Consider the following 25,942-nt stretch of genomic DNA (forward strand, 5'->3'; position numbering starts at 1 on the left):
TGATGGTTTACGTAGACGCTTTTGGCTGACCTATTGGTCGCGACTAAATTATCTATTGATTATTCATTCAAATGAGACGGACATGCTAATGCACACAAGCACGTTTTATGCAGTGATGTCATGCATATGAGAGCATTGATTTTATTTTCTTTAACTAATTTGCTAATGCAGTTCACCTCGTCAGATATAATTACACTTATATTATTATTTTTATATTATTATTATTTATGACTTCCCCATTATATTTAGCCTTAATTTTTTTTTTTTTTCCCATGACAGTCTTTTATTTTACCCTTAATTTTATGTATTTCTTCATTACCTTTCCCCATTTGTTTTCTGTAATGTCTATTTCAAAACTTAAGGCATTTTATATGGTTGGTAATATTGTAAATGCGGACAGTCATACCAGTCTCTAAATATGACAAGTGTAGGCTAAATCAGATTGTTTTAGTGTAATTTCCATTTAAATATCATCACTGAATCAAAATATATCCAACAAAATGATAATGGAAAGACCACCAATGTTGTTTTTATTATGTTAAATAATGGCAATAAACCCTAAATTGCATTAACTGTATCTTATACACATGGTGTTTTGTAAATGAATGCCTTGGTGTTTATTCGTTCATCAAAGTATAATCTTTTAGCGAGTACTATCCTGACATGATTAATAGATCTTCACAACAATGAAAGGCTGGCTTTTTAATAAGACACAATATTGCGTCACCACACCCCGGCTAGCCGGCAGCTTGTTTACATTACCATGCGGTCATAAGACGAGCGATGTACAGAGAAGCCAAGGTAAGTAGGTCTATTGCGCCCTCTATTGGTAATATTACGTAGGACAAGTAGGTCTATCTATCTATCTATCTATCTAAGCTCATGTTCTCCAATAGCAGGGAATTTTACTTGTTTAAAGGCACATAAACTGAAAGAGCCAAATCGCCTGTTGTCCATCCTTTGAGTTAGCAGCCTTACCCCTATTTTGGATGCAATATGCATAAGCCGTTGCAATGAAATGTCAATAAACTGTAAGGTCCTGACCATCTTATTGTCTTGCTTAGTTAAATATTTACCTGGAGCCAGCGATCAATGCCACAAAGGTAGACGTAATCATGATATGCCGCTGCTGACCACCAGAGGGCGCACCTCACCATTCTGGCGTATTCGTATTTGTTCCATCTTTCTGCATCCAGCGATGTGTTAGCATGTTAAATCACCCCAACGCTATGTCAGGATACACTGCTGGACACAATGTCATATATTTCTGCTGCTCTCTGCTCTCCTTTGGTGAGTCGGCGATATACGCATTCTCAACATAAACAACGCTGGCCTCTGTTAGCCAAACGAGAGCGTTTCTGTCGAAACTGCAAACACACAGAACTGTCATATTGTTACAAATAGAAACGAAGGAAATGCACCCAGTGGAACTAATTAAATAAAACCAGTATAATATTAGTGCCTTTTTATTAAAAAAAGACCTTTTTGTTGATGCTTACAGTAAACTTTCTTTTTCCTTTCAGTGCCTCCTTGCAATGCTTTTAACGTCAGAAGCTCAGAAGTAAGAAAAACCTCTTCATGTTGTAGTTCTGCGTACAGTGCATATAAAACATTAATTTAATTTATGTTTGAACTATGTAATGGATAGTCTCAGAGTATCCGGTGAGGATTTTTTCCCCCGTTTTCTGAATCTTTGAATACATCTGCCCAATGTTTATTTTCAAGATAGACAACATTAACAAAACCTACAATTTGTTCCTAGTCAAATTAATATTAATAGCGTGGCGTAATTTAATTTACAAGGTATCTTAACATTGATGTTCTCGTCTTCCAGCAAATCAGCTAGCAAAGTTTTGGTAAGGTTGAAATGGAAATAACTATCTATGTTATTTTGGCGGGAATTATTGTTATAATAGTAAATTAAACTCAGGTTTTAAATGTTTATCAGTATGGTGTAAAATTGAGATTCCTGAGTTTGGCTCAAACTCAGGGCCACCATGTCTAGCAGAGCACATTCATATCTCATAACAGCACAGCAGCCATGGCAGACAGCTGATTTACAGCCCATTTTTAACACACCCTCATTTAATGCACTTAAGCCATTGAAGTATATAGCTGACAATAATTCATGTTGAACCTGCTGTAAAACAAATTCACATTAATTGTTTAACCTTCTGTCCTCTGATAAATAAAGGCATTTGCATTTGTCTCTGTTTTCTATTTTAAGCAGTTAGTGTTAAATGTCATTATATATGCAGTGGATCATTTGCATTAACAATAATGTACACATTATTACAGTAACATTGAATAAAACATTAACGCTTTATGTTTTCACTGTCACAGAAACATAGAAGTGATCCACACAACTTTGAACAATTTACTGGTGAGTTGCACAGTGTGGCTTATTCCTTCTGTTAATTTACATTCGTCATTACATGTAAAATCAACCTGTTTACAAAATTACATGCAACTATTGTGTGATGTCATTATGTGCATTTACACAGAAAATATACAAAAATGTCTCCAGTTTGAATACTTTTTTTTAATGCATTAAGAAGGTAAAAGTCTAGAATTATATCAAGCAGATTATTTGAGATCTAATTAGGGTTCATTCATATATTTCTTTCCCTATTGCTTTTTCTCTTTCTCTATGGAAGAACTGCGGGATGTGATTTTTGTGATACAGAGTCAGAGAAACTCGTATCATACCCACAGGGCTGAACAAAGAAGAACAGAGCTTCTCCATCAGGCTCAGACCCTAAACCAGGTAGTTTTAAGCGATAAAAAGTCTGTAAAATGCAGTTTTGATTAAATTTAGCATAATTGGCACATTTTAAATGTGTTGGTAAATTTATACATATGCTTATTCCTTCATAATAACTTTGTATTGCAGTAATTTTAAAGTTAAGTTTTAAAATCAAGATTCCTGAAAGAGAATTTTGAATTTCATTTCCTTAATTTACAAAAAAGGTGTAGATTCTTGGTTTTACAGGGCACCTCAAATATGATTAAAACCCTAAAGAATTTGCTGTCATATGCTTGTTCTTTTGTGTGCATGCGTGCGTGCGTGCGTCCTGGTGTAGAATTATAGCCACATGATGGCACTGCTGTCTTAGGAAAAGTCTGATTCTTTTTTTATTGGGTTTGGGTGAAATGTGCATTGCATTTCAATATTAACAGTCAATTATTTGGTTCTTATATATTTAAGTGTTTCTCTTTGTGTCTGCCACATTGACTACACAGTGGGGTGCTGATTTTTGTGTTTGGTTATTAATTACTGATAGTGAAAGCATGTGTGTGCATGACAGTGTTCATTTAGGTGTGTGATGGCCGTGGGTAACGATGAATTTCTGTTTTGTCAGTTCATTCAGCAGTGTCCAGTTCTGCAAAGTTTTTGTGTTAGTGTGATCACTGAAGTAGACGGGTGGAAAGAGACAGCTTGTCTCTGCTGTGTGATTTATTTGGCATTTGTTTGTATGTCTTCCAGCACAAGCCAGATTGTGCATATGTATGCATCTTTGTGTGGCCACACCTGAAATCTTGGAAAGGTTTGAAAAACATCAAATTTGCCGTGAAAAAGTGTGCCCTCGTTATTTACACTCAACAACAACAACATAACACCAGTTGCACTCAGGGCTGCATACAGATTTTTTTTTAAAGGGTTAGTTCACCCAAAAATGAAAATTCTGTCATTAATTACTCACCCTCATGTCGTTCCAAACCCGTGAGGCCTTCGTTCATCTTCGGAACACAAAATTAAAATATTTTTGATAAAATCCGATGTCTCAGCTAGGCCTCCATTGCCAGCAAGATAATTAACACTTTCAGATGTCCAGAAAGCTACTAAAGACGTATCTAAAACAGTTCATGTGACTACAGTGGTTCAACCTTAATGTTATGAAGTGACGAGAATAATTTTTGTGTGCCAAATAAACAAAATAATGACTTCATTCAACAATATCTAGTGATGGCCAATTTCAAAACAAAAGATTTGTAAAGCTTCGAAGCTTCATGAAGCAGTGTTTTGAAATCATGTTGGCTTGAAAAAGCCTCACTTAAAATGAAAAGAGCTATAATGTATTTTGAATTAAAATGTATACGATGATAGATAGATGCTTTACTATATACCATTATAATAATAAAACCAAACATTGACTTTTGAGGTAAATTTGTTTGTGTTGCCAAGAACAGATGATTAACTTCTGTATGTTCTAATTAGTCATTTTGAAACAACCATTTGAAAATGACTTCTGGCAGGTGTTTGTTTCCTAACAAGAACATGATATATTGTACAAGCTTTGCAAAAAAGTGCATGCTTAACATGAGCATATACCAGCAAAGATTTTTGATGATGCCTTTTATTTTCTCAGGTGAAGTTGTTCCAGGCTGGTTGTTCTTGATGTTTCTTTGATCCATCATGCCATCTGTTACCCAGCCTCTCACTTTTACTATCTTCAGTTTCTTGCTGACGTATATTTTATATTTGGAAGATTCATTGCTAATTAGCTATCTGAATTCTCAGCATCCTATCTCTTCTTAAGCAGAAGTTTCTGAAGCAAATCTCACCTTCCGTGAGTCATACCAGATAATAAGGCCCTAATCGCCCCTTCTCTTTAGCACCGGTTTACGAGAGTCCGCCATCCCTATGAGTTTTGGGCTGATTTTGAAAGTTGAGAGACTTATTTTTGGTAGTCAGGCTCATTAGAAGACTATTTTCACAGTGGGGGTGACTGGAAGGATTGGAGGATTGGGGCTGTTGAGGACGCTCCAGTTGGTATCTTGACCTTCCGTTGATTGGCAGGACTCCTCAGGGCTACAACATATGGACAAGGTTTCCCAAGCATCACTCTGCCTGTCACATCAGCTTTGCTTATTAACCACTGGGGCAGGGATAGAACCTGGGGCAGGGATAGAACCACTGACTGGCTGTGACCTGGCATTAGAAGCCACTTCTGGGAAGTGTTTTTATTGCATGAATTCAGAAGGTTGGATTTCTCTCCACCTCACTGTCATAACCATCATCCGGTTCCTCACTATTGGCAGTATAACTGGCACTTGAATTTGGCCAAATCTTTCAAAGTGCAGGAAGCTTTCAAATGATCAGTCCACCATGTTACAATGACATTTGGGTGTTGTTCATCATTAACCCCAACCCCAAGGAAGTAAATTCTTGGTTGTGTGTGTAATTTGATGTTAAAATACTTTCTCCTATCGCACCTTAATTTGGAGAGACAGCTATTATCTGTAGGTTAATTTCTCTGAAAACAATAGACGCTAAAAATTGTTCAGGAAACCTGTTTTTAAATAATGCTTCATTCACTAGCTTACAAAAACTCGATTGGGTTTTAACTGGTTTTGATAATGGCACTCTTTGCTTTATTTGTGTGCATGCTCTCAGACAAGAGTAAGAAAACTGAGCAGTGAGGTTGTACAGAACGCCCTATATGAAAATGGTTTGGCGTTTTATAAAAATTACTAGTCGTGGGCACATGGTCACTCGCTCATACAGTAATCTGGATTAATTGACGTGAGAATGAGCTGAGAGTAAGATCAAATTTATGTTGTGAATCTGTGAAAAATTTTGCATGATAACCTTTTCTCCTCACACAGATGTGCAAATTGTTTGCCATTATTAGTGAATGAGGGCCATTATTTTTGCAATTCCTCTGGCTATGCTAGGCCTTTAGAAATTACACACTTCACCTTTAACTTTTCATACTATGTGATTACAAAATTGTGGAGAATCACAATGTTCTTTGAATACCAGGTTGTTATTGTTTTTGTGCATAAAAACTGATTAGTTAGTCAGAGGGAGTTAACAGCCTAGTAGTCTGAAAATGTAACATTCAAGATACAAATTCAAAAAGTTTGAAAGCTTGCCTTGAATAGAACAAAATGGATTTTTATTTTAAAACCGTGATTCATGTGTGTTTTCATTTTCTTCTGTCAATCAGTCTAAACATTTTTGTCAACACTCTCACAAATGTTCTTGATCTTCCATCTGCTCAATTTTCCTGCCTATTCAGAATAACCTCAAACTTTCTGCTATCGCATGCTTCATCTTAACAAGCTACTGTTTCAGTCTTGTAAGCACATTTGGTGCATACAAATACCCTTCGGCACTCCTAACTCTTTTCATTCAGTATCTCCATTCCTTGACCTTTCTTTGTAAAGTTGGATTTGAAGTTCATTTTGAAGTTCAATGCCGCGGGAATTATGAAGTCATAATTCCCACGGCATAGACCAAGCAACTATTTTGCTGCGATATGCATTAAAATACAAAAAGTACAGTATGTAAACTCCTGAATTGAAAAACAGTTCATTTTGATGCCATTTGGAGCTCAAAAATGTTTATTTTTTTTATATTAAACATGTAATATTTAAAAATATTTAAATATTACATATTTAAATGTAACATTTCAATATTTTAAAATTGCAATTGTACAACTGCATCAATCTGGTTGATATAAGGTTTTAAAGGAAGAGTTCTGCTGAACAATGAAAATCTATGTAATTTCAAACCCTTTTGTTTTTCCTTTTCTACAGAACATTCATTTTTGCATGATATATTCCTTTAAAATGGGATTAACTGTGAATTCATGCATATCAATTGTTACATGGATCTGTTTCAGCTACCTGGCAGCTTTCAATGATTATTCTGGCACTGAGTACCTGCATGAGGACATGCCTTGTTCCTTAATCAGTATCAATTGTCAGAATGCATTGAGTTATGAATAACCTTGTGCATTTTTTGCTGTATTGCAGAGTTCACCAGATGTTGTGCTCCTGCACAAGCTGTCAGATTACGATGGAAACTGGAGCATTCTTCCGGCACTGCCACGGTAAAATGCAAAAACAAACACAACACAAATGGTACTCCACCTCTTGGCATGTCAGAATTATGAGTGTTTATTCACAAGGTTCTCTTAAACACATTTTATGCAGCTGTATGCTTGTTGTTCTTGTTTTCAGCCTTGCCTCACAGTACTGCCAAACATCTTCATGGATTGTGTTTTTGGAAGAAGAGACCAACGTAAACTTGCACAACCTTGTGCAGGTGCTGAGCAAATTCAACCCAAGAAAGGTGAGTGGAAGACTTTAGCTATTTTTATTGCAAAAGTGCAATATCAAGACTTCATGCCTGGTTTACTGTGGCATTCTTACAGTAGCAGTTGTTGTATATGGATCAGGAAAACTAACAGTGCATGTCATTGGTTAAGGTTCTGAACATAAATCATGTCACTGAGACTGGACGTGCAAATTTTTTAAGTAAGCAACTGTACAGTTTTGCCCGCATTTGCTTTCTCAGCCAAATATACTTTTCACTCTGTGGACACAAAGCACTTGAAATGCTACATGCTTCTTTATTTTCAGACATCCAATCATCAGCAGCTGTGAGCAAGCCCTCAGGGATCAATCCTCTTTAAATTGTTTCTTGGTTGTGTAAAATGTCACCTGTTCTGTTTTTTTTCCCTGAAGAGACCTAAACATAATGCTATGTCAATAAACTAAAAGTTTTATGCGAGGACATCACAGGTTTGGATTTTACATAGAAATTATAAATGGGACTGGCTGTTCCGTCCTCTCTGTTGATATATTCTTGACTCTCATTGCCGCTGAACCAAAAACAAAGTGTTGTGCCACAATTTCTTGGATAATGTTATATAGGCCATGTGAATTTAATCTTAAAATCAACCTTTCAGTAGATCCATTCAAAGTGCTACTACTCCATAAACTAACAATCCCTGGAGAAAACTGTAGATAGAGGGGCTTTTGCACCGGAGGAAGATTTTCATAGTTCCTAGAACTACTGGCTGAAGTACCCGGATTTTGCTGTGTTCGCACCACAGGAACTAGAAATGATTTAAGTTCTAGGAACTCCTTTTGGGGGAACTAAATTAGCTCCTACTTCAGAGTTGGGTCTAAACTAGTCTCAGCCTCAGATGTCACGCCCACGGATCGTTGGCTGAACGTCTGATGCATATGGCACACTTATCTGGAAACACTTCAGCAGTATCGAAGTCGTCATCTGATTGGTTGAATTCTACAGGATGTCGGGGAGACGTGTGTGTTGCGTTCTTTAATGGTCCGCTTGGAAACAAATGCCGTGACGCCAAACCCCCTCGTAGAAGAAGAATGCTGTCATATTTACAACTGTGACAACGAGCGCTTATCAGGATCAAATAAACGCTGGATTTTCAAAAGTATGTGAAGTTCACGGCTCCATTGTTGCAGTAAACTTGCACAACGCTCTTGAATGAATAATTTATAGATGCACGCCGGTCTGTTATTGTAGGGACATCACTTTCATTTTCACGCCCCTAAGCATGACATGGAACAAAACAAACTCTGATTGGTTGCTTTACATGTCAGTCAAACGTCCTCTTGGGCGGTCCTTAGCCAATGAAAGCTGCGATAGAGTCCAGACCTTCTGCCGTCAGTCTGAAGGTCTGGCTATGCGAGACTAGGTCTAAACCAGCATTATAGGAACTACCAGTGATGTAACTGTACGCTGATTGGTCAAATGCATGTCAAACACCGGCACCCAGCATTTTTAAAAAGACGTGTAAACATATTTACTTCACAAACATGGAAAACAGCGATAATGGCATTTACCTGTTGTCTTCAGGGTTGTGTTCTTTTCTCTGCCTCGATGATATGTAATACTGAAAGTTGTTGTAGGAGATTTTGTCTCTTAACCCCACTTTTTGCTCTTTCAGTCGCGTAAATTATGCGTTTACCTTCCATCTCCGCTATCAAAAAACCCATGACACACAACAAACACAGCTCCGATCACGGCGTCTTCCATCCACCGGTTTTTAACGTTTGTAAATGCTGCGCTTAAAGACGCTGCTGTTGGCCGCTTCAGAGTTCCTATTTCCATTGCGAATGCAACCAGGAACATGGCCCGTGGGAGAAATTAGTTCTCAGGGAACTATCCTAGTGGCTAGTTCCTAGAACTATTCGGTGCAAAAGCCCCTAGGTCAACACAATACATAAAACTATCTCCTGCAGACTTAAGGTAACTGGAGGAAATGAAAGAGCAGCCTGAAACAGGGCTCTGCAGATTTATCCAAAGCCTCTTGTTTTTTGTTTATTTTTTCTCCATAGGAGTGGTTTCTGGGCAGACCCCTCCATGATGATGAATCAACAATTATACACCACTATGCTTTCTCAGAGGACCCCTACAGCTTCAGTTACCCTGACTTCATGGCTGGCTGGGCCCTCAGCTGCCCCCTGGCTAAGCGGTCAGATTTCATCACTATACTTCATGCGTACCTCTGCCGCAAGCTGCTACTTTAGACTTTTAATACAGATATTATTTGGTCTGGTGTCTCAGAACTGCAGAACGTGTGAATTATGAGCCGCCCAAATCAGATTTCACGATTGACCTTCAACATGAGGTGAGAAAGATCACAAAATATTTCTATGTAATTGAGTTCTTTTACATATGTCAGTAGCACTTTATCTTTTTGTTTGTTTATTAAATATTTGTTATTTTGCAATGGAAGTGCTTGCTTTTTTGTTTGTAATAAATATGAATAATTTGTAACAAAGGCTCTAATGCATCAGCCAAAAATCTTCCTGAAAGCATCTCAACAAAAGACAGATAATATACTTTTTTCCCCTCTTCAGATCTCTCATCTCAGCTCTTTTCAGCTTATATAATGCACATTCTCTGTACGCCCTTCAGTGTCACATCTCAATTTAAGGTGTCTGGCATATTCTGTTGAAATTTACCATCTGCCTACATATGGGAATATCTGTGTGTATATATTAATTCTCACTGATATTTTAATGGAGGAACTGTCATCATTAAAGAGCTTTAAATTCTGTGACACTGAAAGACTCTATCTCACTCCTTTTCTCTTGCCATCACTTCTCTCTCTCGTTGATAAAAATGAGACTGTATGTTCCAGAAAGAACTCTCAGTGCTACTTTTGTGATCTCTATTGATGCAGTACTCTAAGAGTCTGCTCAAAACCCTCTGGTCTTACTGACTGGCATCTGTCTTGTTCTTAAAGGGATAGTTCACCCCAAAAAAATGAAAATTCTGTCATCATTTACTCACCGGTCATGTAGTTCCAAATCTGTATGACTTTTTCTCTTCTGTAGACCACAGAAAGAGATGTTTAGCAGAATGTTCAAGCTGTTATTTTCCGTACAACGGAAGTAAATGGTTACCAGGGGCTGTCAAGTTCCAAAAAGGCACTACATTTTACATTGTTTTTTAATCATTATTCGACGAAAATCTTTTATTTAAAGGGTTAGTTCACCCAAAAATTAAAAATTCTGTCATTAATTGCTCACCCTCATGTCGTTTCAAACCCTTCGATCATCTTTAGAACACAAATTAAGATATTTTTGATGAAATCCGAGAGCTCTCTGACCCCTCCACAGACAGCAATTTAATTACCACTTTCAAGGTCCAGAAAGGTACTAAAGACATAGTTAAAATAGTCCATGTGACTACAGTGGTTCAACCTTAATTTTATGAATCGACGAGAATACTTTTTGTGCGCAAAAACGAAACAAAAATAATGACTTTATTCAACAATTTCTTCTCCTCCGTCTCAGTCTCCTTACGTGGTTCATGTAGTAAACACAGTGCAGCGCTTCCGTGTTCTACGCCAGAACGCAGAGACACAACCAGTGCCATTTGTATCACTGACATCAAACCTGATGTACAGTATTTGGATTCAGAAGACTTGGAATGTAGTGCATGAGTCGTTCTGCACTACTTTTGTGGTGCTTTTTTTTTTTTTTTTTTTTTTTTTTTGAGAGCCTCTGGTCACCATTCACCATTCAGAAAAAAGTCAATGTCAACATTATGCTGAATGTCTCCTTTTATGTTTCACATAAGAAAGCCATACAGGTTTGAAACGACATGAGGTTGAACAAATGATGACCGGTTTGTTATTTTGTGGGTGAACTTTGTTTAAAAAAATACACTCTTTTTCTCTGATCTCTGAAGTGCTTAGTTCTTTGCACTTGTGTGTTTTAATTACACCTTGTCTCTTTACTCTTTTAGTAGTCATTGATTCCTTGATGGAGTACAAAAAGTCATGCTTTGCTCCACTTATTGATGTTTCAGATTGCCCTCTACATTTGGGAGGAAGGGAAGGGTCCTGCTTTGACTGCGGTGAAGGAATTTTGCTCAGAGCTGCACAACTCATCCTCCAAAGGAGACTGCGCTACAACCGTCAACACCTATGTGTCCTCCTGTGTAAGTATTATAAACACTAATGCACCTTCTACATTTGTTCAGAGATTTATACAAGCTCTCAGCCATGTGAAATAATGAAACTATGACAAACTGTTTTGTTCAGAAGAGACTGTTAAGAGAAAGTCAAGCTGCATTAATATCTCATAGTCACTTGTTGTTGCATTTCCCCACTCTAATGCTCTAATAAATGACTTCAAAAGTGAATGGCAAATTCTTGCTTGTGGCTTCTTGCATCTGCTGTTATTTCTGAGAATGAATGATGATCAAAGATCTATGAGTTCATATTCCTTATATTGAGCCACCTGTCCTCTCAGAGCTGACACAGACATTCTGTAATAACTTAATGGAAGTCCTACTGTGTTTTCAAGAAAGAAAAGTTACTCTGGTTTTGACCCAAATACTGTAATGCCCAGGCACTGATGGTAGCAGATACCAAATTGCTTGAATATGTTATGTTCTTCACAGGGAAACCCTGTGCTGAAAGAGGACATTTTTGTTGCTGTTAAAACATGTCAGAGATTTCATGGAGATAGAGGTGGGTGTAGTCAGCTGTTCTTCAAATAAAGATGATAAAGATTATCACTGGATCATCACAAACCAAACTTTAAGGGTGAAGTTTGTGCTTTTTAGCTAACGCAATGTTTAATAATGATCAGTAGTTTTACAGCATTTTGGTCAATGTTCGTTTCTGCATGTAATAATAGATTTCTAATATAAAAGTTGTGTTATATGTTAACATGAGTTACTTCACATCATGAACTAACATGAACTAAAAAGAAATTATTTTTTTATTAAATTTTTTTATTGATAGTTTATTATTATTATTATTATGCAGAAATTAAACACTTCACCTCAGCTTCATCACCGCCATCCATATGATTCTGTAAGATACACTAGATGCCATTTACAAATTGAGAATCTTTTGCTTGTTATAGATATGACTGCTTGTTTTATTTAGTGTAGCTTTTATTTAAATTAAATAATGAGCAGCAGTGTTTTTTAGATGGATTGGAGTTTTGATTTAAAAGTTAAGCCTTTGCGATTCAGCAGAGCACAAAAACAGCTCATCAATCCATGCTTCAGGAGGATTACAGATAGACAATAATAAAAGGGAATAATTACAGCCTTCAGTTGCTTCGCCTCTCAGCCCACACACAGTGTCTTTAAGTGACAGTGAATTGATTTTATTGATTGTAGCCCCACAAAGTTCCATCGTTGCTTCTCAGAAACATTTTACTTTTAAACATTTACAACGCTCTCCCCAGTCCCCCTCTCTGGTCTCTCTTTACTGAATAATAGGACAGGTATAAATGCTGTTTTATATTCCAGGAGAATTTTGCAGCTGGTCAGCTGTAATTGCACTGATTTGCATGATTATGTTTAGGATTTGATTTTATAAGCAGTATCGAGGCAGCATTAAATGCTACAACATTTGTGTGTGGTTCAAAAGATCATAAATATCAGTGCAGATATGCAAATTTGCAGCAGGATATCTTTAATTCATTAACTTTATATGATTTACATGTATTGCTTATCTTACTGCTCTTTCAGATGGATGTTACAGTCTCAAGTAAATGTAATTCTGTCTTAAACTGTATACACACATGTATCTTCGCAGTTCCTTTAGTTAAACAGACTTGGGAAAAAGATGCTGCATCGTTGGAATACTACAGTGACATCACAGACCCATATATACCCACAATCCACTTGGGAGTCCCTAACACAGAGAGAGGTTTGTCTCTTCATTTTTATTTTGGCCTGACAACAGGTTCAGTGTTCCACTTTCATAATTTTTCCATTACAATCTCTGAGGAACATGCAGCCACTCCTTAATATAAGGTTTGTAATCAATTCTGAGCTCATACAAGGAATATGCCGCGTGAAAAGGACCATTACAAGTGGGATTTAAAAAAACAAAAAAAAACAAAACAAATGAAAACATTTTCACATCGTCATAATGTCCTTGTATCCTCTAAGAACATGGCTCACATTCTCTCCACCTGCGACCCGAAATCATAGAAAAGTACAAGGTCTCCGAAATGAAACATTTAAATGGACTGATCATTCCCTCTTGTCTTTGCAGATTTGCTGTGATGTGCAAAATGTGCCGTGGATTATTTTATGGAAAACTTTGTCAAGGCAGAGAATTTGTTTTATTCATGGCTTGACTGCGGCAAGCTTAATGGATGAGGCATTAGTTGCTTCCAGTCTGTTTACGCACAGTTGTTAATGGACTTCTGAAGTTTGCTGCCATGACAGAAAGCCCTTCTTCCGATAGATAGATAGACAAACAGACAGATAGACAGATAGATGCCAGTGCATTATTATTATCAATAAGTCTAAAAGGGACATTTAAACTTGCTGTGTAATTCATGACAGACACTTTAATAAGTTTCAATTCGTCATGTTACTTGACTCTCAAACAGTGGAACATTCTTAATGGGTTAGTTCACCCAAAAATTAAAATTCTGTTCTTAATTACTCACCCTCATGTCGTCCCAAACCCCTAAGACCTTCGTTCATCTTTGGAACACAAAATTAAGATATTTTTGCTGAAAATCCGAGAGCTGTCTGACTCCTCCACAGACAGCAATTTAACCACCACTTTTAAGGTCCAGAAAGGTATTCTTTCAACAATATCTTCTTTTCTGTGTTATTTTCCTTCGCTGTTTATGTTCAGGGCTTTCAGGTTCTACGTCAGAACACTGACTCAATATTGGCCGACGCTGTTTACGTGAGCAGCACGACGCACGCGTGTGATGCTGACGCAGGAGCCGGCCAATAATGAGTCGGCATTCTGACATTGAACCTGGAAGAGAAGATATTGTTGAATAAAGTCGTTATTGTTGTTTTGTTTTTGCGCACAAAATGTATTCTCATCGCTTGATTAAAATTAAGGTTGAACCACTGTAGTCACGTGGACTATTTTAACAATGTCTTTAGTACCTTTCTGTACCTTAAAAGTGGTGGTTAAATTGCTGTCTATGGAGGAAAAGCTCAGAAAGCTCTTGGATTTCATCAAAAATATCTATATATAAATATCTAATAAATGTCTTATGGGTTTGGAACGACATGAGGGTGAGTAATTAATGACAGAATTTTCATTTTTGGGTGAACTAACCCTTTAATTCTTAAAGGGAACCCCTAGTATTAAGACTTGTATGGCTTAAAATAACGTAAATGATGTCTCTTACTGAAATATGTAGTAGAAAACCCATGAAAGATTTACGTTATTTTAAAAAATCCACATCGTTTTATACATAACTGGACAATGGGCGGCGCCATTTTGTTTAGGTGCACAGTGCATTCTATGTCAATGACGTCAAATGGTTGCTCTCAGTGAGCTACTGACACTGCCCTGCTGCTATTTTTACCGCAACACAACTCGGAATATAATATACGATGCCACATTGTGCGGCTTTTGCTTGTAATTTTCAGTCGAAGGGCAACAAGTGATGTAAGTCTTTACTGCTTTACTAGCGATAAGAGGAGAAAAGAATGGGATGTTGTGATGAATGTGGACGAATAACACTTCCTAAAGACTCTTCACTTTAGACCTGATGACTTTGAGGCTTTTAGTAGACCACAGCTGAAAGAGCTTACAGTTGCCGATGGATATAAATGTGTGCTTTAACCAAATGCCGCGCCTGCCGAGACACACTGCCTTAAGGCTTGTATGTGCCGTGATGCACGGGATATCTGTGATGTGTGATCGCATAAAACAGTAGCATCTTCTCAGCATGTTTAACTGTGTGTAATGCATTCAGGTTACATATCATATGTATATGCGATGTTGCGCTCTGGTTCAAATCGAAAAGGCTGATCGTGTTTTAAAAGGAACCCCACGGGTATTAAGACTTTGCGTTACTAGATTACTGTTGCACCAAAACATACAGATGAAAAAGTATCAAAGGCATCAGGGCTAAATTAGAGAGAACAAAGACGTGGTTCTTTGGGAAGTTTATTCTCGTCCACATTCTTCATAACTTCCCATTCTTTTCTCCTCTTATCGCTAGTAAAGCAGTGAAGACTTACATCACTTCTCTTGTTGCCCTTCGACTGAAAATTGCAACCAAAAGCCGCACAATGTGGCATTGTATATTATATTCTGAGTTGTGTTCCGGTAAAAATAGCAGCAGGGCAGTGTCAGTAGCTCACCGAGAGCAACCATTTGACGTCATCAACATAGAATGCACTGTGCACCTAAACAAAATGGCGCCACCCATTGTCCAAAATATGTATAAAACGATGTGGATTTTTTAAATAACATAAATCTTTCATGGGTTTTCTACTACATATTTCAGTAAGAGACATCATTTACGTTATATCAAGCCATACAAGTCTTAATACCAGGGGTTCCCTTTAAGGATTCTAATTTAAACGCACAAAACACCTGGTTGCAGCGTCAGCCTGGAGACATTCTTCTCCATTCACAAACTCCCCAGACCCCTCTAGCTAGCTGCCAAAACTCAATAACCTCACATATCCAGAGTCGATCTCCAGGAACTTTGCTAATGATGAAAGAGATGGGAAAAGTCTCTGACGACTCTCAACACCTGTGACTTCTGCACCCATCTTTGTCTCTGCACCAGAATGAGGAGCTAAGCATCTGGGGGAGTGAGTAGTCTTCTCTTGAGTGTGTGTGTAGAAGAGAGCTCAGTCAGCTGTGGTGTGGTAATGCTCTGAACAGACATTACTCCCACAGATCCAGAGAGTCGGTGTTCCGGAGCTTCTTTCAGTATGTTTTGTTCTGTCCTCCTCCTGTCCTCTCCCCATCTCTCAGCCCGTGTCTAGCTGACCTTTTCATTCGACTGCCATAGGAGAGCTTCTCTTTCATGGGTGCTGCAAAGCTTTTGTGCCACCTCTCTTTCCCTCTTTCGCTCTGTTATACCACTCTTTTACTCATCCTCCCAGTGTCACAGAGTCACTATTAACCTCCTGAACCAAAGCGGAAGTAATCTTCTGCTCCATCTCTTGGGTGAAAATCGTACATCCAGGCAATTTTGCTGATGCGGCCTCTCTTCTTGCATATCTTTGATGGCCAGAAGGTAACTGCTTTGTAAACCACACTGAATCTAATCCTTGTGGTTCTTTCAAACCCTGTAATGGACCACAGGAATGTGGGAATGTCCATTTAGAGCAGCACAGTAATTGGGGTACATTTTCAACCAACAGTGGCAAACCTTTAATGGAAGCTCCTGTATTGATTTTATGATTGATTTCCTTTGTGTTCCAATGCATTCCTCTGCAATTTTATCCTGAAAGTGTTTGGAACATTGGGGCCTCTCAGAATCAAGAAGATTCCAGTGTATTATGAAGGAATGGAAGAGACATGTTGCACAGTGGGCAACTTGAGCTCTTGAATCTGGCACAGGTCATTTCCCAGTCTGATCTCCCCGATGTACTTCTCCCCTGTTCTATCCTATTAACTGGGGAAAAAAAGGAAAAAAGTCATAGGAAAGTATTTGTAATGAACCACAAAGGTTGTATTGTTGTTAATGTTCATGCTTGGTTAAAGCTCTAAGAGGGTCATAAGTCTCTCAGGATGGGCTGGATAGTTAGAGGTATGGGCCAAGCTTCTGATTACATCCAGTTGTCAGAGCTGATAGACTTCTGGGCAGCATCTGACACAAGTTCAAGTCCCGCCTCATGGTTCTTTCCCAATCCCACATCTCCCACTTCGCTTTCTGCCCTCTCTTCAACCATATATAAATATCTAAATAAAGGCAAAAATTTATTTGAAACACTGTTGGTGCAGAAAAGATTGGCAATGTTAAAAAAATGTAGGAAAAGGCAAAAAACTGCTGAATTAGTACCGATTGGTAAGCGATAATTCTAATTGAATAGAGTGGTGTAGGGATGACATCAAAACCTTGAGGACTAATTCGCTAGTGGTTCCCTCAAGATTTTCCTATGGGTTTTTATAATGGGTTTTTACAATTTATGAGTAAAATAAGGTCTGTGGTAAACATAAGTTGACGTCATAAATTACACACACCCATATCGAAAACGTGAATTTTGATGCTGTTATGTTTATTTTAAAAATTTATGTTTCTAATAAGTAACTAGATAAGAAAGTTTGGGGTGTGAGTGTGTAATTTACATTATCGTCAACTTATGTTTACCTTATTGTACTCAAAAATGTAAAAAACCCATTATAAAAACCCTAAATATCCTAATTGAACATAGGCCTAATCCTGGCTTAATCTAAGCCCTGTCTGTGAAACAGGGCCAAAGACATATAAGAGTTAAGTTGCATGTCTTCTCATTTATAGCAACATAGGAACACAGTCCAGAGGCTTGTCTAGATGAGTTACATACTTGTTACACTTGTATTTACAGGGCACTGTGCGAAAACATTTGCCATCCTGAGGAGGTTCGCGAATGGGGTAGTAACACGAGTGCCTTGGTTACTCATAGTGGATGACGACACACTGATCAGGTGAATGCCATTTCTTTACACCTGGTGAAAGTTTATCCTCAGACCTGACTATGAGGGGACTTATTACTAGACAAAAAAGAACTTTAGATGCATTAAGATGCATGCGCTTAATGGGAAGTACACTAACGTATGTAATATTGAATCTAAAAGAAGTCCATCTCACATATCATCAACAGAATTATAATCCAGCAGTCTGGCACAAACCTGAAAATCAGGTACGCCCACACAAAGCTACTCTCATTGTGTGGCAAAGCACATAAGGTCACGATGCTGAAATCTGAGCAAAATTTGGACCGGAATTCAAATGGCTGTGAAGTCTCTGTTAAATGTGTTTAGAAATTACACCCACAGATATTCCAGCTCCTTTAATACAACCTCAATAAGAGAGGAAAATCAGGGCATTTCATGCCATTTAAATGTTTGCAGGTGTCGCCTTTAAAAAAAAAAAAGAAAAAAAACCGGAATATTCTTTCTTTTTTATCTCCCAAGACAACATAGTAGGGCAGATTTATCAAAACCATTAATACACCATAAAACTTTGACATTTAACTCTTTTCATATTAAATACTTAAACTTTTACAGTCTAATTTGACATTAGGATTGTAAGCAAGGTCATGAAACTACAAGGTGGCTCTCACTAAGAGAATCTAATGCTATTATTTCTATAAATATTCACTTGTTAACTGGGTTGATGTTTTAAGATCATCCCTACTGACAAGCATAAGACAACATTACATAAAGTAGTAAAAAGGAGACTTTAAAGGGATAGTTTACTCAAAAATGAAATTTCTGTCAATTTACTCACCCTCATTCAGTTGTTCCAAACCTGTATGAATTTCTTTCCTCTGCTGAATACAAAAGAAGATATTTAGAAGAATGTCGGTAACCAGTTGATGGGCCCCATTGACTTCCATAGTATTTTTTTCCATACCATGGAAGTCAATGGGCTCCATCAACTGTTTGGTTACCCATATTCTTCAAAATATCTTTTTGTGTAAAGCACAAAGTCAGCACTCTAGTGGGCTACAACGGTAAAGTTTAATAGCCTAAATAAATAAAGTTATAAACCTCCACTTTGCCCTCAACCAAAACGGTTTGCCAGGAAACAAATTATAGATTCATGAGACCAAAGATCACCCGTTAGATATACACAAGATGAATTATATCTCATGTTTAACCACTACAGAGACATCAGAGCCAGCGGCAAACGTCAGAAGGACTAGTAGCCGGGGTAAAGCTGTTCTCGGCTGGGTACATGAGCGCTGAGCGCCCAGTGATCACCTGGATCTCACAACTCTGAAAACGTCAGATCAAATTTTCAAATAGGTGCTATCTTTATCAATAAACCACATATTTGAGCTTTAAACCAGTACATTCTCGCCTGAAAACTCTTAAAACTACATTTCATGACATAATAACATAAGTATTTTTAAGTTACGCAGGTTTTTTCTTCCGCTATTGACGCTTGCTGGATAGTGCGACATGCATTCTGGGATACCTGGCTGTCTCAAGTTCGCACAAGTCACCTCTTGATGCATCCTCTATAAAAGGGGTGAATCAAGAACACTTCCGGGGATTTGAACTGTATTTGGCTAGATGTGAACTTTGAATGGGAACAGTACTTGGGCAGCGACTGATGACGTTTAACAAGAACACAAATACAGACAAGAATGCATATTGAGAAACGGCTAGGGTTTATATAGGCAGGGTTAACATGAATAATAAGACACAGGTGGATGTACTCAGGCAAAATGAGTCTGGGCATTGGGCTGTGGGAAATATAGTCCATTGTGAGAGTGACAATAGTCTGATGGAGTGCCCTGTGGTGGCAATCAAGGGCACTCCAGCTGGTGATCGCAACAAATGTATTGGTAACACCTGTTACCACCTATTTGGTAAAATGACCCTGTGCATTTGTGTCACATAATGAACTGAATAACCAATGTCTCCCAGTCTACCCAGACTGCAAAGGCTGTTGAGTTGTTATGATCCAAATGAAGCTGTGAGTGTTGGAGAGCGTTATGGCTATGGGCTTAGCAGAGGCGGCTACAGCTACATCACGGGAGGTGGAGGGTGAGTTACAGATACAGTGTGCTCCAATATTACTGTTTCTCATTCTTTTTTTGACTTGTTAGTAAGTAACCACTTAGCAACATGCTAAAATGTGTTGGTTTAAGATTGGTGTGCTACCTGTTTTTTGCTGTTTAGTGTTGGGATCAATGTGTCCTAACAGTAAGGTGCTTAGTAACTGTTCTCAGGTGGTTTCGGTTTACTTGTAGCATTCTAATTAACAGACAGTGACTTCCTAATTGCAATGTAGGTACTTTGTGAAAGACACAATGGTGTCGTGACTGTCACACAGGTGACTCCCACTTGAGACTAGACATTTAACCTTTTCACATTGTTAGCTGTCCTACATCGTTATGCTATTCAGTATCTGAATTGTCTGTGTGAACAGAATGGTGTCCAGTAGAATGTGTTCCGTAGAGTAAAGTTTCTATATTCTTACAGGATGGTGTTCAGTAGAGTTGCAGTGCAGAATATTCTGGCAGGTGGCTGCGGCTGCCGCAGTTCCGATGCCCCTGATGACATGGTGTTAGGGATGTGTCTGACCACACTGGGACTCCCGGTCACACACAGCCCACTTTTCCATCAGGTAACATACACACTCACACATCCTGAAAGCACATGTTGTGTTTTTCTGTGCCGCTGTACCGTAGCAAAAACATGAGTAATGAGGCAGGGAGTTTTTTTCATGTTTGCTATACTTTGGCACCCAAACAGAACAACAAATAAGCTGAAATCTGTTGGTGCAAATCTGGAGAGCAATCTTGTGTATATTTCATAGCAGAATTGAGGGTACAGGCAGACAGGCTCATTTATCTCTCTGTACCTGCTTGGTTTGCACTACCTAGAGCCTCATTTATAAAATTAATACATTCCAAGGATTTGGTTAATTAAAAGAAATAGTTTAGCAATAAATTATGTAATCAGTTGTTCATCATCATCATGCTGTTCTGTGGAAGGAAAAGTTTTGAAGAATGTTCACACTGCTCTCTTTTATACAATGAAAGTAAATAGGGACTAGGGGTCGTCAATCTCATAAAGGACAAAAAGCACCACAAAAGCATTATAAAAGTGGTCTCCGTACAACTTGTGCACTATACTCCAAGTCTTTTGAAGCCATATGATGGATGATTATCTTACTGACCCCATTCTGAACTGGAAAAAAAGCAGCTAGGATATTTTTCTGCCAGTTATTGTCTCATGTGTTTCACATAAGAAAGAAGCCACATGGTTTTTGTAAAATATGAGGGTAATTAAATGATGAAAGAATGTCTGTTTGTGGGTGAACTATCCCTTTAAAAGGCTTAGGAGTGATGAAAGTTATATTTAGAAAAACAGAATTATCAATGGTCGGAAAAGACAAGAAAATTATACGATTCACAAATAGGACAAGTTCACAGATGCATCTTTATAAATTAGGTTCCATCTGTACGCTCAAATGTGTGAAACCGTTGGTATAATCACATGCTCTCCTTCTGACCACAGGCCCGACCGGATGATTATGTGAAAGAGCTTCTGGCACGGCAGAGCCCAATCTCCTTCCACAAATACTGGAACATCAACCCTGTGGCTGTTTACCAGCGCTGGCTTACAGAGCCTAAACTAAAGAGACCACACTCACTCACAAAGACCAGAGAGGAGCTGTAGATGGAGCTTATGGAGTGAGTGTGAATTTAAATGCAAAATGAAATCAAAATTAACCCCATTTTGTTAAAACACATTCCTCATCTTATTTTGAACAATTAATTGGTTTGTTATTCCAAATAACACACATCACAATCCGATTAATTTTCCACCAATTTTTCTTGTTGAATATTCTGTTCAGAAACTAAACCGGGTTGCGATGGTATGGTTTAATGTTGACTTTTTTTTTTTTTTTTTAAACTGTCATTCATAACGATGACATAATAACTGTAATGAACAGAAGTTGTAGTTTTAGATAATTTGGTTACATCTGAATGCATTCTATTATGGTATTATGCAGATAGTGTTTGATCATCGAAGTTAAAGCAGCTTAAAACCGGCTTACTCTCTTATTGAATTGTTTGAGTTAAATCTATTTGTATAGCAAGCATCTAACTCACTTTATCTTTTCTATGACAAAAAAGAAAACTGAGATACTTATATGCACCATTTACACCATGACTGATTTCGCTGTTAAGATGTCTCTGTGCGTTTGTGTATAGGCAGAGTGATTTAAGACCATTTAGATTACTCTAAAACACAGAAATGTATGTCAGTACATGCACAGAAGAATCTGTATTACATTTCACCTCTCTGTGCATTTCGCAAAACCTTGTCCTAATTAAAAGTACTGAAATACAGAAAGTAGAAAGAAACGGTAACCTCCACTTGGAGGTGATATTACAGTACAACATCTTTATAAGCATGCTGCAATGCAATAAACAGGATGCCCAGGGACACAATATTCCATGCATGGTTTGGAGAGTGGTCACATTTGATATGTTACAGAAACCGTTTTGACAAATTATGCATCTTGGGATTTTGTTTTGTGGTTTCATGCTTTCAGTTCTGTTTGCCATTGGCTTTAAAAATGAAACTTGTATAATGATAAGCAAATGTTTTATTGGTTAAAGCTGAAGTGTGTACTTTCTGTGACAGTACCACCAAGTGGAAATAATTCTTTGTAAAACTTTTTGTTTTCAAACAGATTTTCAGAACATTCTCCTGTCTTCCATTGGTTGTTACAAGCAATGTATTCCTGCTCCGAACTGTTTGTTCCACAGAGCCACATTTAAGAGGAAAAATCATGTAGTCATATAGTTATCTCTACATCTCCCTTCACTATTTATTCTGGGTATAAAGAAATAATGCTTCAACAGTTTGTCCACTTTAATAACTTCCTCTTTCCGAACACTTGGAGTAGACGCTTGAAAAACACCAGTTCATTTAGAACTTGTTTGGTTAGTCATGCTTCTCTTTTAGATGGATTTTTATTTTCCAGTTTTACACTCAAGAACTCTTACAGTCTATAGTATACGTAAGGGAAAACGCTGTCAGGAGACTTTCTGTTCACTTGTGGTTCACTTTCTGCCTTGCATTCTTTACTCAAGAGTACACGTTGACAGGGTCAAAGTTACGGCCTGTGCTTTGAGCTGTTGTTTGAGTAGCAATTAATCTTGCATTTTGTCCGGTATGTTGTCCATCCGACCACCCTTTTTACTTGTCATATCTCTGATAATCTGCTAGACGATAACAAGGAGTTGTTTCCCAGAACCTACTCTGTCATGTTAAGGCTTAATAGTAAACTTTCCACTAGGGCTGAATGAGACATCTCAGCTCAGAGACCATCATTTGGCTGGTCATGTTTTTCTCAACATAAAGAATAGTCCTCATTGTCTTTTGCTAGCTTATTTGACAGCAAAAAACTGAGCAATGAAAAAGAACAGCAACACTTGAACAATGAAGAGAAGAATTTAGTGAACTTTCAAAGCCCCATGGAAATTACAGAGAACAACAAGAAATAACATCTCAGTTAAATGCTTAAAGACCCTCAAGGTGCATTTATTTCTTTTTGTATTTTTTTTTTTTTTTTTTTTTTTTTTCCTTTTTAGAAATGGGATCAAATTTATTATTGTTAAAACATGATGTATTTTCCTCCTGGTCTACTAACAAGCTCTGGAGTGAAGCTCTGTTCCAAAATCTAGTGAGCATAGACAGCGACCAAACCGAAATGAGATCAGGCAAATGACTGATTTGAAGCTTATCTTGGGCATCAAATCACTTGCACGATACAAATTGTGCTCCTCATGTGAACGGATGAGACTAGATGCTCTTTTAAGCACTAAAATGCAGTTTTAACTTGTTTATTCTGCTTGTTTTATTATAATTATGATTTGGATTTCATTTTATTATTAAACTTTGTAATATTAATTTATCAAACTTTTTTACATCTTTATTACAGTATTCATATTATTTTGTATAAATCTTAATGGAACAAGGAAATGGACCATTTAGTTTTTGTGATTTGTATTCATAAATTTAAAAAACAAAAATTAAAATGTTTAAATTTATGAATCACCTAAAGTAAACTAAACGGTCCATTCTCTTGTTCCATTAAGATTTTACAAAATGCTTTAAGCTCTATTTTTATTTTATTTTATTTTTTTTTTTTTTATTAAAATTCTTAATAAATAATATGAATAATAGGGAAGGATTATTCAATTCAATTTGATGGAATTTTACTATACAATTGAAATTTGTAAATCTTTTTTTAATGTAATGTTAACAAATTTAAAGTGTTACCAATAAAACACTAGAAAAATGTTTTGTGCCATGTTTTAAGCTGTAAAAACTAAAATAAATTGTCAAATATTACTGAGTTACGTATTATTTGATTCATTCACGGATCTATCTGTCATTCACTCTCTTATTATTCATTCATATTTCCCACCAACCTCAACAATGTTCAAACGAGGAGGTCTGTGTTTAATACATGGGCCATCTGTGTTTTTGTGTGAAATATGCTGCTAAATTGTCAAAGGATAGCCTATGCATTCCTCGGAAGAAGGGGAATGTAATCCATTGTGACCACCCCACCCCCCCCTCCCCTGAAGACAGATTTGCTCTGATATCTTGGCAGCATTTGATAGGATTCAGTTGGCAACACTGTGTTCTTTAGAAGCAGTGAGTCTCCATTTACTTCACTGAAGTTTGACAGTGTCTCTTTCTCTTTTGAAACTAGAATATTGTTGAACATTGTTGTACCCATGGATAATATGCATGCATCCACCTTGAAATCTACAAGAGATGGATAATGATTTAAATGTATGTATTAGCATTTCTCTTCTGGAAATTATCTCTTTATAGCAACCACTGAATCCTTTTTTCATTTTATATGGTAGTTCAGTGGAGCCAGGGAAAGAAGCTCAAAGAAGCTTCTGGGCGTCAGTCAGGATTTGAGCTTATACGTGTAAAGTGACTCACAGCAAGAGAGCTGAACAACATTTAAGGAAAAACTCCCAGAAATGCACTCTTGCTGAGATACTTGCTGATTTATTTCAAATGACCCTTTGGGGTTTTGCCTGTTTTCAAGCTTTTTTCTAAGCTTTTTGTGTTTCTCTCTTGCTGCTGTCCATAGATAATACTATCATTTTTCAAGTAGAATAGAACAAAATACTCTCACGAATAGAAAGCCTTAGGATTCAGCTGTTTTAACTTCACTTAATTGAATCAGTCCTATCATTTAGCAAGTCTTGTCATGTGTTTTTTTTTTATTTGACTTCAATGCCTAAGATTCATGCTGTACAAAGGCACATTTGGTTTTTTTTTTTAATTTGCTAAATGACCATACATGTCTGATTAAAAATGGTGGAAGTGGAGCACACAAAATGTTTTGTAATCCAGTTTGGGGTGCTTTATTTATTTTTTTTAATTTTTTTATTTGGACTAAAGTTTAAAATGAATTCTTTCTTTAGAAGTTCTTTTCAAAGAATTTGTAATGCTCTAGTTTAACCGTGACCAATGAAGTGATGTTATCGGTTATTGTAGTGCGCTGTGTTGTCTTATGTGAACTTGCCTTACTTTCTACATCCAGTTATTTTTATGATTTATAATTTAAATAAATTGACTAGAATAAAAAGTGCTACTGTAAAGGTTTTTTGCCATTTGTCGATCTAAGTGATGTTATCTCGACAACAGAGATATGATTTGCTCCCAAAAGCTGCAAAGAGAACAAATTTAAAATTTATGTACTTGTACTTCAGAGTTTCCAATAGGAGACACAGTTCAATACTATAATTAAAAATCAAAAGTGGACACATTCTCTGCTGAGTTTGTATGTGCATGCATTTTAAAAGAACATCTTGAAAAGACAGACAGATGAGTCATTCAGAACTGTGGCAGTTATTCTTAACTTTTATTAAGACTAACATGACTTACAATCCTTGTACCTCAGAGATGTCAACAGTCGTATTGATTTTTGGCCTTGGCTGTCGGTGAAATCTTATCCTGCTCTATCCTGTAATTTGGAGGTTTGACATCAAAGCAATTGTTCGACTTTGATTCATTTCCCTCCTTGGTAATGTTTCTCAGCCAACGTGATTTACATGTCACTTAGCAGATTATATCTGTGAAGTGTTTCCATCATTAGAACAAATGCACATTCTTGCCAAGTACTGTCAGCCACTCCCAATAGCCTGCACAAGTGTAAATTAAGTTCTATAAAAAAAAAAAAAAAAATTCCT

The 25,942-nt window shown here is 37.2% G+C and overlaps 1 protein-coding gene across 2 annotated transcripts; it reads left to right on the forward strand.

The window, feature by feature from the left end:
* The first annotated feature begins 1,100 nt into the window (after positions 1–1,100).
* b3glctb (beta 3-glucosyltransferase b) lies at positions 1,101–25,355 on the forward strand. Of its 2 annotated transcripts, XM_051910637.1 has the most exons (16): positions 1,124–1,290; positions 1,524–1,561; positions 2,344–2,383; positions 2,658–2,767; positions 6,766–6,842; positions 6,973–7,084; positions 9,112–9,248; positions 9,341–9,404; positions 11,096–11,227; positions 11,693–11,762; positions 12,846–12,959; positions 17,570–17,669; positions 19,623–19,742; positions 20,181–20,325; positions 21,222–21,397; positions 22,408–25,355. In XM_051910637.1, exons 1-15 carry the CDS (start codon positions 1,209–1,211, stop codon positions 21,381–21,383), a joined length of 1,503 nt encoding a protein of 500 aa, XP_051766597.1. In that variant the 5' UTR covers positions 1,124–1,208; the 3' UTR covers positions 21,384–21,397; positions 22,408–25,355. The 2 variants fall into 2 exon arrangements, with proteins under 2 accessions (XP_051766598.1, XP_051766597.1); XM_051910638.1 differs by lacking the exon at positions 1,524–1,561 and having other exon boundaries at positions 1,101–1,290.
* The last annotated feature ends 587 nt before the right edge of the window (positions 25,356–25,942 follow it).

This window comes from Ctenopharyngodon idella, chromosome 10, assembly GCF_019924925.1.
Source record: "Ctenopharyngodon idella isolate HZGC_01 chromosome 10, HZGC01, whole genome shotgun sequence".
NCBI lineage: Eukaryota > Metazoa > Chordata > Actinopteri > Cypriniformes > Xenocyprididae > Ctenopharyngodon > Ctenopharyngodon idella.